This window comes from Pocillopora damicornis, chromosome 4, assembly GCF_964200805.1.
Source record: "Pocillopora damicornis chromosome 4, jaPocDami1.2, whole genome shotgun sequence".
Lineage (NCBI taxonomy): Eukaryota > Metazoa > Cnidaria > Anthozoa > Scleractinia > Pocilloporidae > Pocillopora > Pocillopora damicornis.
In genome coordinates, this window is record NC_142673.1 from 5,670,865 (window position 1) to 5,685,820 (window position 14,956).

The 14,956-nt window shown below is 38.6% G+C and overlaps 2 protein-coding genes across 2 annotated transcripts; one reads left to right on the top strand and one right to left on the bottom strand.

The window, feature by feature from the left end:
* Nucleotides 1-950: 950 nt before the first annotated feature.
* On the bottom strand, nt 951-8,505 carry LOC113684027 (chondroitin sulfate synthase 1). The gene is made up of 2 exons (XM_027201328.2): nt 7,125-8,505; nt 951-3,359 (listed from the first exon to the last, which is right to left on the bottom strand). The coding sequence occupies exons 1-2, from the start codon at nt 7,866-7,868 to the stop codon at nt 1,914-1,916; spliced, it is 2,190 nt and encodes a 729-aa protein (XP_027057129.2). The 5' UTR covers nt 7,869-8,505; the 3' UTR covers nt 951-1,913.
* A 1,293-nt stretch (nt 8,506-9,798) lies between these two features.
* Nucleotides 9,799-12,841, top strand: LOC113684028 (alpha-methylacyl-CoA racemase). Its single transcript, XM_027201329.2, has 4 exons — nt 9,799-10,335; nt 11,219-11,445; nt 11,650-11,842; nt 12,388-12,841. The coding sequence occupies exons 1-4, from the start codon at nt 10,008-10,010 to the stop codon at nt 12,789-12,791; spliced, it is 1,152 nt and encodes a 383-aa protein (XP_027057130.2). The 5' UTR covers nt 9,799-10,007; the 3' UTR covers nt 12,792-12,841.
* Nucleotides 12,842-14,956: the final 2,115 nt, after the last annotated feature.

The following is a 14,956-nucleotide window of genomic DNA, read 5'->3' on the forward strand; positions in this document are numbered from 1 at the left end:
TTTTTGGAGGGAAGATCGCGTGTTATGCAAATGAATGTGCGATACTTTGGTGAAAAACGGTGATCAGCCACTTCCATGATACATGGAAATGGATAATTATTTTCCAGTTCCATAATTTAGAAAGTTTATCTGTCAAACGATAGCGTCAATAAAGAGAGGAACAGCATGGTAGTTTCTGTCAGCAAACGATGTGACGAGCAAGGCTCTTTTTTGTAGAGTTACAAGATCTCACTATGTTTCAAATTTCCGCAATGTAAATTTGAAACATTCTAAAAAAAAAAAAAAAGTCTCCCCCACAGGATTTTTTAAATTTTTTTTTCTACCTATCATCTTTCTCAATAATAAAAAAATTCCCTCTGTATGTGACCAGAACTTTCTCTTCCAGAGACGATTATAGGTACAAAAGGGGACTGACATTTGAGTTTCCCCTTCTTTCATTTTGTTAAGGTGTAATCATCCGATAACCTCTAAAAATGAACCCAACCCAGTGTGTGACACTGATCGGAGAAGGGGATCATGGTTTCCACAGCCATGAATCTTAGCAAAGGTACACAATTGTGTTGTTTGGCCTCTTGAGATGTCTATCTTCCGCCACCGGAAGCCTTCGTTAGTGGATCCGCTGCATGATCAAGCGTCTAGCGAGTCGGATCATAATCGGGAGGTCCTGGGGGCAAGTGCTATTCGGACCACCAACTGAGTACCCGTTTATTATTAGTCCTGAGTTCAACTCCCTGTGAACGCTCGTAATTAGTCTTAATTGAATTCAATCCTAACAGATAGGGCTTTTATTCACAGTTCTTTGTGTACGTGGTGGAAGGAAAAAGACTAGAAAGATGGGGGAAGGATAATTTTGTATAACACTCTTGAAAATAATTTTTTGTCTCAACCCTTTTGCTTACAAAAGAACATAGCAAACAATATTAGAAATAATAAATAACAGGACTCTCGACTAAATATCTATTTTTATTTTAATATCTTGTGTTATAAATAGCTAAAATACGCCCTAAATAACAAATATGACAAAATATCAACCAACTTTAAACAAAACGTTTAACAACACAGCGATAAAGAAAAATTTCCCAATTGCGATTACCATGCCACTCTCTAACGCCCTTCGCCTGTAATAATTAAATACTAAAAAATTGGTCAAAACTTGCGGTAAAAGAGCGAAGTTTCGTTATTCTCTCAAATTTTTCCCCATTTAACAAGGAATAAACAACTTCACAAATAAAGTTTCAAATAGAATTCGAGCTAAATTAAAATGCCGAGCAAGACATTCCTATTAATTAAAAAAGGAAATCATGTACAGCATAAACCTGACCTGCTTTGGAGAAGCTCGACACGGTTCGCCCTTAATCATAACCATTTTTGGTCCCCTGTAATAACCAATTTTGGTCCCCCAGCCAAACTGATTATGGTCCCCAACCCAAACCAATTTTGGTTCTTGAGCGAAACCGATGTTGATCCCCAAGACATAACCGATTATGGTCCTTGGGCCTCAACCGCTGAGGTTCCCTGGTGTGGACCAATCCATGGACTAAACAAGGGCGGGGCAACCCCCTCCCCCCCACAAAAAAAAGAATGAGACGAATAAATAATAATCTGTATTAACAATGATAATTATAAAGATGATGATGATGATGATGATGATAATAATAATAATAATAGCGGCCAATCGAAACATAGGAAATATCACCAGAAGTGAATGAGACCTCAACCAAAAAAAAGGCAGAGAGACTGTAGCGCGGGAAGACGCAAATTACCGAGTTGCAATTAATTTACTTTTTAATTTAATTGGTCGGAAAGGAGACGCAAATTCCTTCACGAATCACTGAGCGAAGTACAGCGAAACCAATCTGATCCAGAATAGTTTCGAAATTAAATTTAAAATTGCTCTCTATTGTTTTGTAACTTTACCTATTTATGAAAGCTTTTGACAACATATGACGGACTAACGACTTTTCTGAGCCAAAACCGGACGCTTTCGAGCCCTGGCACATAGCATATTGTCGATCTACAAGCTTAGGATCACAGATGACCGGATGGTATACGTGAACCAAGCCAGGATCCGCCGCACGGAACACGCTAATGTCTTGATGCCTAACAAACTTCTCGTACAAATCCACATCTTCCAGCCCCCACCCCTGAATTGTTGTGTCAAAACCCCCAACAACTCGTAAATCGTGGTTGTAAACAGCGACTATGCCGAACGCATAAGCTCGCCAGAATCCAGCGTCCTTGCTCACTGTGAACTGGTCTTTGGGAACTGTATGATTGGGATATGTGATCTCGGAATCAAACTGACTAAACACCATAGGATAATACACTTGTTGACCAAGTATCGTGTTCATACGAGCGCGATACAGAAACTCGGCATTAAAAACCAAATCGACGTCGCAGAAGAACAACAAAGCACTTTTGTCAAACTGGTTCGCCCCAAGAGAAAGAGCAAGGCCGCGTGAAAAATCTCCTATTGCTTCCAGCCACAATAGATCTGCCTCAGGATACCTCGTTTGGTAGTCTTTCATTACAGTTTTGTGCTCATGCGCAGGAGTCACGGAAGGAAAATATACCACCAGAAGTTTCGCGTTCTCTCGTCTTTTCAGGCAGACGTCCTCGAAATTCTTCATAAAACGGCGGAACGTTCCAATGCGACCGGTTAGGGGGAGGATAAAATGCACCGAGGGGACCTCTTTTAGAAGGGGCTCGGCCCTGTAGACCATGTTGCCAAATGGCAATTGTAGAAAGGCGTGGTGACGCACGTGTACAGTCATGCGCCTCCGGTTGTGTCCAATGTGCCGATGATACTTCATGAGCATGTCCATGAGGTACTGTGCACCGTACAGCGGATGTACTCGCATGTACCCGTGATTCATTTTTTTAAATTCAAGGCTGCGATGAAGAACTCGCTTTGCCTCCTCATTGATTAATCCCATCGTCTGCCCAAGCACGTGATTAAGTCCGTCTTTCCACGGGTCGCGCATGCCTGTTTCAGGCGGCTGAAGCGTGGCTAGGGAGTAGAATTTTTGCGCCGTGAACATGTCCCAAGGCTCATGGTATCTTGAACTAAGCTGGTGATGAAAATCTCGCGCGCCTTGGAGGCTGGTTTTTTCTTCCGTTGACAGCGAACTGATCGTAGAGTTCAGCAGTAAATCCATGTTCTTGAGGACTCTTTGCAGCTTAGTTGCTTGGTACTGAAGGTCTTGAATGCGCATGGACATGAAATGTGCTTGCAAACGGTACATGTACGACGGTTGTTTTACCGGGTGAAGGGTGATGGCCTTACGTACCGACTTTGTGTCCAGGTTACCATGAAATGCCTGCGACTTGCTTTGGTTGTGGTAGAACAGGGCTTGCATCTGAAAAAAAAAGGTCAAACTTGAATCAAAACAGAAAAATTGCACAATTTTATCTCAATTCAACGCTTTCAGAACACAAGTGAACATCTCTTTTGGGAAACGCCCGTTACAAGAGGACACGTAAACAAAAATTGATTAATAAAATGTTCTTCGAACTTTTGTGCTTATTATCCCTGATAAGGGCAGATAGACCCATGGTCTCTCATGCATAGCTAAAAATTATGCTTCAATGCAGTTTGCTACAAATTTATAATCGAACAATGTTTGGCGTTGTATGGTAAATGTTCAGCAAGAAACCGTTTTCAACATCGAGGCTAGTGAAAGACTGAATCAAGAACAATACTGGATGAGGCCACAAAAGATAAAGACAAAAAGATGCAATTAAAAGTAAGTTCCTGATGGGGTGATATTCATAGGTGGATTACAATTAGTGAACACAAAACATGAACTCAGTAAACTAGTGTGCTTCAATCTGTAAAAATATCGTTGTTAAAGCGAGCAGAAAGGGTCCATGGTCCATGGTCCATGAGCAGAAAGAGGACACAACAGTCTTAATAATAAGAGGATTTCCAAATGATTTTGTTGAAACAAGATCCTTTCACCAGAAATCTGGGACGAAGTTACTTGCGAGAGCTCATGCATACACGCGTATGCTATTTTTGTATTCGAGTTGTAACCTCAACACTAACCGAGACCGTCACATTGTGAAGTTTCCAAATAAGAAATAAGAACTACAAAAGGGACCTTTACAACTGTTTTGGCATTTCAGAATTGGGATGGAAGCGGGTTTACAAACTTTCGTAAGAACTATTTCCAAGCAAGACTAGAGGAAACTAAGTTATGCTGAAGCGTGGCGAACAAAACTATATTGACTGGCGGTACAAAGGTCGATGAATTAACATAAAGTTGTCACCAAGGGAACGTTCTGGAAACATTACAGACCATTACAATAGATAGTACTTCAACTTTTTTCAGTAAAGCTGTTTAAGTTCGTATTTTAATTGAGCTTCGTTAATTTGTTTAGTGTATCTTGCCACTGTCTTACTTAAAAATAACTGCGCTTGAGATTTAGTTGTTGGAAAGTTCATTAAAACTTGAATTACCCAATGCTTTTCAAAAACAGAATTCAGATTCATTAACAAATTTCAGAGGACCATTGCAGAGCTGAGGAGAAAATGGTTTGAGAATGGAATCCCAATTACTCAGCACATTAGCTTACCCTGTAACATAAATTATGTTATAAAATAATTCAAATAGAACGCCCGCTCTGATTGGCCATAAAACCATTTGACATGAGCTTATGTAAACATGGTTTTCGTTCCTCTTTCATTAGTTATTTTATAAAAGAAATGTTAAATGTTTCCGTGTTTACATAGCCTGATGTAAACACGGAAACCATTTTACATTTCTTCGATGTTGTTCACTATTGTTTCTTAATCTGTTCAAACTTTGGTCTTTTGGTGTACATTGCATGGTTTGAAGCTCTTACTTTATCTTGCAGCCAATACAATAAAACAATTTGCATCATTTCAAAAATTCATGGTGAAAGTTTCAATATTACTTTGTTTTGGCAATGAAAACATCATTAGCTGAAATAGTCTGAGTAAAGAAAGCACTCTGAATTCAAGGTATTGAACTAAAGGAAAATGAAATTAAAAAAAAAAACTGGAGCAAACTTGTTACATATTTGCCATGAGCCATCCTCAAAGGTTGTGGCAAAAATATGATTGAAAAAAATAATTTACTATCTTTTGTGTCCCTACAGCCTAAAATAATGCTCAATAAATTTAAAATATTAATCTAAACCCCCTTTTTTTTTGTGGCCCTGAACATATAGTTGAGCTTTTTTGAAAACCACTCCTGGAGAATAATTTTCTTCTACCATTTACAACCTGATAAAAGAAATATGCAAGTTCCAAAACTCCTAAATTAAGAGTTGAAAGTGTTGTCATGGGAAAACAAGCAAATGAAAAAAATGAATTGTTGGTGATGATCTGGAATTTGTGCTATACCATTGTGAAGCTAAAATAAACTGTGAAAAATTAGAAAAGCTATTTATCCAACAAACAATAGGGCCTAACAAAGAATACCTTCCTTGAAATAAATGTCTGAATATTCAATCAACTAAAGTTCTATTTGCACATCTTTAAGTAAATAATCAATTTGAGAGGGAAACAGCAGAGCAGCTGGAAAAACATGAAATTTAACTAAGAATTTTAAAGTAAATAACAAAGCTTTCTTTTCCCTTCCCCCCACACAAAAGAAAGAAAAATATTATCCCTAAATTTTTCTTGCATATGTTAATCAACACTGGTTAACACTGATATTGTTTAGGTTTTTAAGAAGGGTTATATAATTTTTTAATACAATTTCAATTCTCAGCTTTGAAGATGGGAAGAGCCAAGCCAAGACAAAAACCGTTGATAATTCTAAATTTGATACAACTTAGAGGTAATTCAGGGCTCAAATCATGCATTCAATTAAATATAATTTTTTTAAAAAATTAAGACCTCTTAGACCAACTGCATGCATTATCACAGAAACTACAAAGGTCAAGGTAATCTTCTTTTTTATCTACAGCAATTCACATACACCACAAGCACAAATATTCAAAGGGCCTATATAAACAGTACTTTACAATATCTTCAACAATTTAAGTTTACCAGTAAAGAAAACCAACTTTTTGGAGTAACTTACAAGAAACTGAAGCAAAAAAATAGTTGCTGTTCAAGCAGTGTATACCCTGATTTCAGTATACTTGGTATTTGCTGTATTTCATGATAGTCAAATTAAATTTAGGATGGATAAACTGAAGCATTGATATTGCAGAATGGCATTAACCCCAACAGATTGTCTTTAGTGGTGCAGGGGGGGGGGGGGAAATAAGTGCTCTAATAATTCAAGAGTATCTGTTTTGAATTATTATTCATAAGAGAAGAGAATTCATGGTGTGAGTTTAAATTCTTGATTAAGAACTCAACATAACTGCCCTGGTCAATTCTAAAACCTGAACTTCTCAGTCTAGTTTTCAGTGTGCTATTGAAAGTAAACAAGAATTCCAAAGCACTATAGATAAGCCCTCTCACAATTCAAGAGTATCTGTTTTTAATTATAATTTATAAGAAAAGAAAATTCATAATAAGAGTTTAAATTCTTGATACAGAAAGATATACTGTATTTCTAACTCACAGAAATGTCAGAGTAACAATTTAAAATGACACAGACTACATCATTTTAAATTAGAGCCTGATCATTATAATTGTGTTGAATGTTTGAGGTAATCATGGAAATAATTTTTTGTAAATGTATTCTGTGACTATTTTTATTATGAACATCTCTATAGACACCAGAACAATTCAAAGAAAGAGAAATTAAGTCTAAATGTGAGCAGAGGGAAGGTGTTAATCAAAAGCAAATAAGGAACACAGGAGCTTGAACTTCCTGCATCAGACATGTTTAATTGTGACATGATAAATCACATAAAAAATGTTCTGTTTGATACCTACACAAAAGAAAAACACGGAAAATAACTTTTGCCCCCGTCTTTTCGACCCCCAATTTGATTAAGCTACCGCCTCACACTCAGACACCCCCTCCCCTCCCCATCTTGCGCCGTTCACCCCGCCGTCCGCTTATCTCTTGATCATGACCTCAACAGTGAGTATGTTAAAATTAATTCCGCCGCATACTTTATAACGCGAGTTCATTCCACTCTATCGACGCAACTTTAATATAGCAATAATAAATCAAGAACAGAAAACTTACCTCAAAAGACCAAGTGCATGGAATCCCCACAAAACGTTTAATACATCGCCCAACCTCCACATCTTCATGCGATGTGAGCAAATGTTTCAAACAATATTCGATATGAGGTACAACCTTCTTCAAAACGCTTCTGCTTATAATGACTCCTGGACCACCCATACAAAAATTGTCTCCAGAGCCCAAACCCAGCAAGCCTTTTTCGTCTTTAGATCCTGTTCCAGCTTGGCCAAGATAAATGTCCTGAGAACTATTTAGGGACTGAAGAAAGCTTGCAAGTTTCTCGGTCCTAATGTAAACATCATCATCCGAACGCATAAACCACTCAAACTGGTCGATATAGTTGTCATGCATGTACTTCAACATCATCATGGACTTTCTCTGAGGAGGGTATGAATCGTCCACGCCGGGTAAACTCACAACAGGTAATTCCATCTTAGTCTGGGACGTGCCGCTTGAGAAGAACTCTAACTTACCCGGGACGTTTCGTCCCCACGTATCATGAACTGCCTTCGCTCGCGAATCGAGAAACATCTCAGCCGTCATAACTCCAATAAAGATTAAATGTTTGGAGTTAAGCTCTTTAGACAATGTGCTCGGCCGTACGTCTCTGATAAAGTTCATATGGCAACGCCGTGACTGGACGGGCAGAAGATTCTGCCGGAGGAACAATGCCACAGTGAAGCCAAAAATCAACCCGCCAAACATCGTAACAACTCCTCTGATACTCATATGTCTAGATTTCATGGCTTACAAAGACAAAAGTCCTTCTAGACTTTAGAAAATAGATAAATATTTTAGCAGTCTTCGAACTTTACGAAGGTATAAAGGACCAGGGACTGAACATTTTAGTGAACAGTAAAGGTTTCAAGAAGTTCGCTCTCTCAGTGCCAGCCATGTTTGCTATATCCTTACGTCACCATTCACGTGCAAAATTCTCGAATATTTGCTCCAGCTTTCCGTCTCCGAGGGAACGAAATATTTGGACGCTTATCTTTCTTGCACTTTGATTTCTCCCATCTTTCCGGCCACGAGAGCGTCCTGTAAACTGCGCTTTTTCTTGTTTAAATTGTTGACTCCAGTTCAAGCCCATTGAGACATAAATAAATCATTTCGAGGACTCTCATTGGCTAATCGCCTAGTTTCACCGGCAACCATAACAAAAGAACCGACAAGAAGTAAGCTTTTCCACGCTTCGATAAATTCGCACCGTCTTCTGCTGATCGGAAAAGAAATAAAAAGAAACGACGACAACAAGCCAGTAATTAAAGCTACTCTTGGAACAACAAGTCAAACTGAACTTTCCAGCAGCCAAAATGACTTTGTTCTTTCTATCTATTAACACTTTTTGGTCGATGTAGTTTGAAATACATGGCAAACCGAAACTAACTGCTCATGTCAAAATTTATTTCCAGAAGGCGATCATTCATCTATCTTTACATCTAAATGACCTTAAAAAAATATAGCACTAGGAAAGCCCTCTATAACTTGCACTTTCCGTCTTTGCGAGATCTTGCCCAAGGGTAGTGATTTTGTCATGTCAAAAATGTTCCTAGATTTCAACCCCAATTTAGCCTAAACAAACAAAGACAGTCATTTTGAAAAGGGGATTAAACGCTTTGCACTCAAGTGTGAATAATCAAAACATTCTTTCATATGCTGATGCTTGTGTTCACTTCAAGGGATCGACAGGCTCACAACTTTGATATGACTGTCTTATCGCTCTCATACAAACTGTCAAAAGTTTAATTGCAGAACTGGCTCCACTGAAAGTTGTTACATCAAGAACATAAATTTCCTCGCCTTTTTAAAAATATTTTATATTGCGATCGAAGGCTCTCTGCTTGTGATTTCATTAGAGCTACTCTTATTAGTGTACTGGTACTTCGTTTCATTTTTTTTCTCCTTTTTTTTCATCTTATAATTAATTTTTTTCTTTGTCATGCAATGTTCTCTATTCTGGGAATAGACTTGAATCGCTCCCCTCTAAATCTGGCATTACATCGTCAATGAAATCATATTAAAATTGAAAATCTTCAAAGGGGGGTTACTGGGGGGTATAAATCCTATTTCCTGATCTTGAATAGATATTTTCAAGTCCCTCCTAATTACCTCAGTCTGAATAATGCCAAATCCACCCGAGTTCTCGACTGCGGCCGACAGCTGGTTTATTCCCGCCCTCGATCCTCCCCATCGAGAGTCAGAGTCGGGGTTGAAGCATGAAGCAGTATTCGATTACAGTCTAAGAAATACTTTATCACCGAGCTTCGGTGAAAATCGGAATTTATCTGTGCAAATTTTATAAAATACAGAAAACGAAAGTCTTCAACGAAGCCGAGGTAGATCTCAAAATCGCTTTCGACTCCCAGGTGGGAGTTAACATCTTTATGGCAAAAAAATATCCGACCTCTTTCTGACCTGACGAATGTTTGATTGGGAATGAAAAAGCACGCGTTCTAATCGATAACCATGCGACATTTTCTTTGAGCAACCGTTAAAAAGAATCCCCTGTATTTATTATATTTTTGCATAATCATTATATTCCCACTTGCGAGACGAAAATAATTAACAAAAAAACGGAAAAAAGTTGTTACAAGGAACCGGTACTGATTTATCGCCAACATGGGGGTTGTAGGCGAATGTTGGGGATCACATGGTTTTCAAAGGGAACTGAGCGAGGATCAGTCGTCTCCGAAAGAGTTCAAAGATGGGACTAGGGAAAAGTGGCAGCCAATTAGGAGGGATCATTGGAAAACTACAGAGTCTTATAGGTGGATCAGGAAAATTTTATCACGACACAATCAAAATCTTACGACACCCCTCCCTCCCCCGTCAAGTGGGCAGGAATTCGCCAGCAGTCTAGTAGCCAGCGGATCAGTTATCAAGATGGCGGCTTTGGCTGGTATTCGAGTGGTTGAACTCGCAGGACTTGCTCCTGCACCGTTTTGCGGGATGATTCTAGCTGATTTCGGCGCGTTGGTCACGCGAATAGACAAAGTAAGAACTATGTCCACTACCGATAGACTTTCTCGGGGAAAGAGGTCCATATCTGTAGACTTACAGACTCCTGAGGGGATGGCCATCGTGCGTAAGCTGTGCTTGAAATCCGATGTTTTGATCGAGCCTTTTAGACCTGGAGTTATGGAGAGATTGGGATTAGGACCAGAGATACTGTTGAAAGATAATCCAAGATTGATTTACGCTCGATTAACAGGTAGTCTCTATAAAGTAGAGTCTAAGTGTTAGTTGCGGTAATAAACAACAGCAACAATCTGTAATTGGAATAACAAAAATTGCAAAAACAAAAACAAAAACAAAAAACCCCAACAGCAAAATGAAATTCATGATGTGTGTCCTTTAAACAGCAAGTGTTTAGATTTTTACCTATATTTAATTTTTATTCACTGCTGGTGAAGTGACATCAACACTGTGGATTGTAAACATTCAACTCATCAAAAAGTAGACAGTAGGTAATATGAGGTGATATTTGTTAAGTTATTTTCCCCAATTTGCAAGCCTTGTATATGATGCAATGACAGTCAACTTACAAAAGTTGACTCAAGTTGAGAGAGCATTTTGCTGATGTTATAAAACAAGAGACACACTTGTTTGTTCATAGAGGTGCTCTGAAAAGTCATTTTTATTATGTCCACTTACTCACCAATGTGGAGGTGAATAGGGGACAATATTTACCCAGTTGCAAAGTGGTGAGGTAAAAATTTACCACTTTCACTAACACTGAGATGAATAATTATTTCAGTACATACCAAATTAAAATTTAACTGTTGATGTCTCTTTGGCTGCTCAGAGGTGAGTGGTACTGGCTTGGTAATTCTAAATTAGCCAAAAGTCGACAGCATTATTCACCTGTGTGGTGTATGCTGAATTTGGATTTTTTTTCCAACACAAAAGAGAGGGGGTTGAGTTAATTTCACTTGCATTAACCCCTCAACTCCTGAGTTGAGTAATTACATGGGTCCATGTTGTCATTCGTGGTTCATGGAGTTGAAATTCCTTTTTCCTTAATATTAAGGGTGTTATTAATAATAAAATCATCATGCTTAAAACTGAATTGCAAAATTATTTACAATTCAAAGGCTATGGCCAGACAGGATGTCATGCTAAGAGAGCTGGTCATGACATAAACTATGTATCCCAAACTGGGCTGCTTTCAAAGCTTGGACGCAAGGATGAGAAACCCACTGCACCCATCAATCTTCTAGCAGATTTTGCAGGTGGAGGACTGTCATGTGCTTTTGGAATTTTGCTAGCTTTGTTTGAGAGATCTCAATCTGGAGAAGGCCAAGTTGTTGATGCCTCTATGGTAAAGTGTTGTTTATATTTTTATTATTGATATAAATAATATGAAAGAGAGAGCTGTGCTTGATGTTTTCTGTTAACCCATCAACTTACACATGTGGTTAACATGTCACCCTCATGGAGTAATTTTTATTTTATTAAGTCAGTTTTTAAAGATTTCTTTTGTTTATAACTGTTTTTTTTTCAAACTTTTTTCTTTTTTTTGAAGGTTGATGGTGCAGCATATCTAGGATCTTTTATTTACAAGAGTCTTGATATGGGATTCATCTGGCAGCATCCTGAGCGAGGCAGGAACTTGTTGGATTCTGGGGCACCTTTTTATGATACATATCAAACATCTGATGGAAGATACATGGCTGTTGGAGCCATTGAGCCCAAGTTTTATCAAAATCTTATTAAAGGTTTGTCGTTAACATTTGTTCTTTGCACCATTAAGTTGTAAATTTAAATAAAAAAAACATTTTTAAATGCTGTGATTGGTCATTGAATACCATTGAATCTGATGATTGGCTATTTAAACAAGCAGTGGCCATTTTCTTGAGCAAAAGGGTATTCTAAAGATCTTCAATTTAGCCACATTATTTTATGAATCTGACCTTAATTTGTAAAGGTTTGAAGAGAGTCTTACTATAATCTTTGACTGAATCGCTAGATTTATACAAATTCCTTACTTTTGGCCAGTCATCAAAAGTTACAACATTTTGGCAGAAAAATGTAGTTAAGAACGCTTGATTTGCAAAATTTAATGCCTTTTTTTCATTTTTGCCTATTGAAATTGGGAATATAAACCCCGCAAAATACCATTGCATTGCATCTAATTTCTTCCAGCAATTCAGATGAATGCAAAATTAAAGACCTGCAAAATAAACTACCAATAAGGTAATCACTCCAAGGATTTTAAGGGTATAAGGTTTGCATTTTACTGAAGGTGATAAATTTTTTTTAGGGCTCCAATTGGAAGAAAAACTTCCATCTCAATTTGATATAGATCAATGGCCAAAGGCTAAAGAGGAAATTACCAAAGTGTTTCTAACAAAGACTCAGTCTGAGTGGTGGGAATTATTCAAGAATCTTGATGCTTGTGTAACACCAGTTCTCACTATGGATGAGGCACCTTATGAACCACACAATGAAGAAAGAGAGACATTTATTTGGAGTGATGGAGCATATGAACCTACTCCTGCTCCCAAATTGTCCAGAACACCAGGCTGTTGTGAGAGCAGGCCTCAGCCAAAGACTGGGGAACATTCCGTTGAGGTTTTACAAGAGATTGGTTATACAAGAACAGAAATTCAACAGTTGATTAGTAAGGGTGTGGTTGATTACATAGACATGAAATCTTCTCTTTGACAAGGTGTAGGATGCCTTTTTTGACCATTTAATAAAAATTTTCAGGTTCAGTTCTGGGGACACAAGTTTGTGGAGGGGTATAGTTGTTCAAGTTCGTACAATTTTGAACAGAAAAAAAAAACTTGTAAATAAATCCTATTGACACCCCCCCCCCCCTCCCACCACCATCACCATCATTCTCACAGAGCATGGCTGAAGATGCGTATACCAAAAGAAAAAAAACCATCGGAATGGGTTTGAGGGGGGGAATTGTGCGATCATTCCGTCCACAATTCAGATGGTTCATTGGATAAAGCAGACGAAAAACTTTCCGCGTTACTCGAGAACACCATCCAGTCCTGAAATTGTTTAAGAGAGTTTGCCATTGTAACCTCCTAAGGTCACCCAACGATTTAAACAAGCTGCCCACCGCTTGCGCGAGTTCTCTCCCTAATCTCATACACAGACCTTTCACAGCCACGCAGTTGTAAGTTACAGTTACACAGTAGAATCTGGGTATGAGATTATTTTCTCCCCGCACTAGCCTCATCCCCCGACAACCTGTAAAGAAGTCTGAGCATCAGAGTGAAGTTGTCTTTGTTTGTGACGTCTGCTCGGTAAGTTGGAGCTATCAGCGATAACAATTATTTGCCGATTATTTCTTACCCAGGGGATAACAAAGCCTGTTTCAAGCGTTCAGTTGGTACAAGGGCATAGCTAGCGGAGGGGGGTTCGTAGGGTGCTCGTGACCTCCTCTTTGTAAGCCTTTATTTGTCACATCAAGTAAAACACGGCGTGGAGGTTGACATGACAATCTGGTGGAGTACCCTCTTTTTGACACTGCGTGACCATTCCCCCCCCCCCCCTCCTCCTTTGAAAAATTCTGGCTACGCCACTGTAGTAAAACGAAGCGTGATAGTAAATGTTGCGACAGTAACAGAGGAGTGAGCAAACGAGTGAGATTTGTGAATTGGCCCAAACATTCCTCGTTTTCGATTTTCCGTTAGTAGCCTATCGTTTCCTTAATTTTACGCTCTTTTTGCTACGCGAGCACCTGGAACAGGTTAGTAACTACACTGACTAAACGGCCGACTGTAACTCTCATGTACAAAACATCCATTGTATCAAAAACAATATTGACGACTTTTTCTTCTTTTTACTGGTATGTGATGTGTTGTGCACGCGTCTAATACCTGTCTTCACTTGTTAGCCACGTGGAACAGGTATATAAAATCTCACGCAAAATATTAAAGTGTTGCCCCTCAAGCTGTGATATTGTTAGCCATGAGTTTTTCTCTTTTTTTGGCTTTTTCAGATTCACTTGACCAAACCATTCGATTAGATTAAAAGTTAGCTATTTCAGTGACTTCTTTCATTGTTGTCTAATATTCACTAATAGGTCTTTTTTCGTAGATGTCGTGTCCGAACCAGAAAAGTGCATCGAGATGGTTGTCTCAGTTTTCAACTTCAAATAAATAATTGAGAACAAGAAAGTAACCAGAAAGCATGATTCGAGCTAAAACAAAGCGTAAATATTTGTTTAAAGTTTAGAGGCTACGACTGAAACCTGGTAAGGATCCGAAAAAGGTGTACAGAGTCAGGATTTGAAGAACTGAGCGGCGTCTTCCAAAGAAGAACTCTAAGGAGTACCCACCCCACCCTGGGCAAATAGTGATCCAAACCACTGATCCCGCAGTTTTATCACATCATCGATCCATACAAGAGGACGTTCTCCTTCAGGTGAAAAAAGACCCTGCTTACAACCTCTTTTTTGCAACTCTTTTTTTCCTTATGTTTGGCGTGTTCAGTATTAAGCCTTAAACAAGTTCCTACTTGCCGCGAGTCTAAGCAAGTTCTTGTTGCTCCGGAATTGAAATTGACACATGTTATTCCAAATTTTCCTTCATGCATTAAGCTACTATAACTACCTGAGGCTTCCGTTTCCCGTATGTAGTGTTTGTTTACTCAGAACGGTGTTTCAGATAAGCTCTTGACTTGGCTATGTGCCTGGTTTCTGAGCGATGCATCTGGCTAATTGGCCAGGAGCCATTGTTTCATCTGGCTTTAACAATAAAAATCACCCCTATTCACTGTCTCTGTTTTGTGACCCAAAGGCATATAATTTTGTGAGAACAAAAGATAGGCCTGGTAAAAGCCTTACCCAAAGCAAAATATACATCGTTTAT

Coding starts and splice junctions, on each gene's coding strand:
- LOC113684028 (XM_027201329.2), top strand. CDS start 10,008: ATGGCGGCTTTGGCTGGTATTCGAGTGGTTGAACTCGCAGGACTTGCT. Junction 11,446..11,649: donor AAGTTGTTGATGCCTCTATG/GTAAAGTGTTGT, acceptor TTTTTTTTGAAG/GTTGATGGTGCAGCATATCT. Junction 11,843..12,387: donor TTATCAAAATCTTATTAAAG/GTTTGTCGTTAA, acceptor AATTTTTTTTAG/GGCTCCAATTGGAAGAAAAA.
- LOC113684027 (XM_027201328.2), bottom strand. CDS start 7,868: ATGAAATCTAGACATATGAGTATCAGAGGAGTTGTTACGATGTTTGGC. Junction 3,360..7,124: donor CATGCACTTGGTCTTTTGAG/GTAAGTTTTCTG, acceptor TTTTTTTTTCAG/ATGCAAGCCCTGTTCTACCA.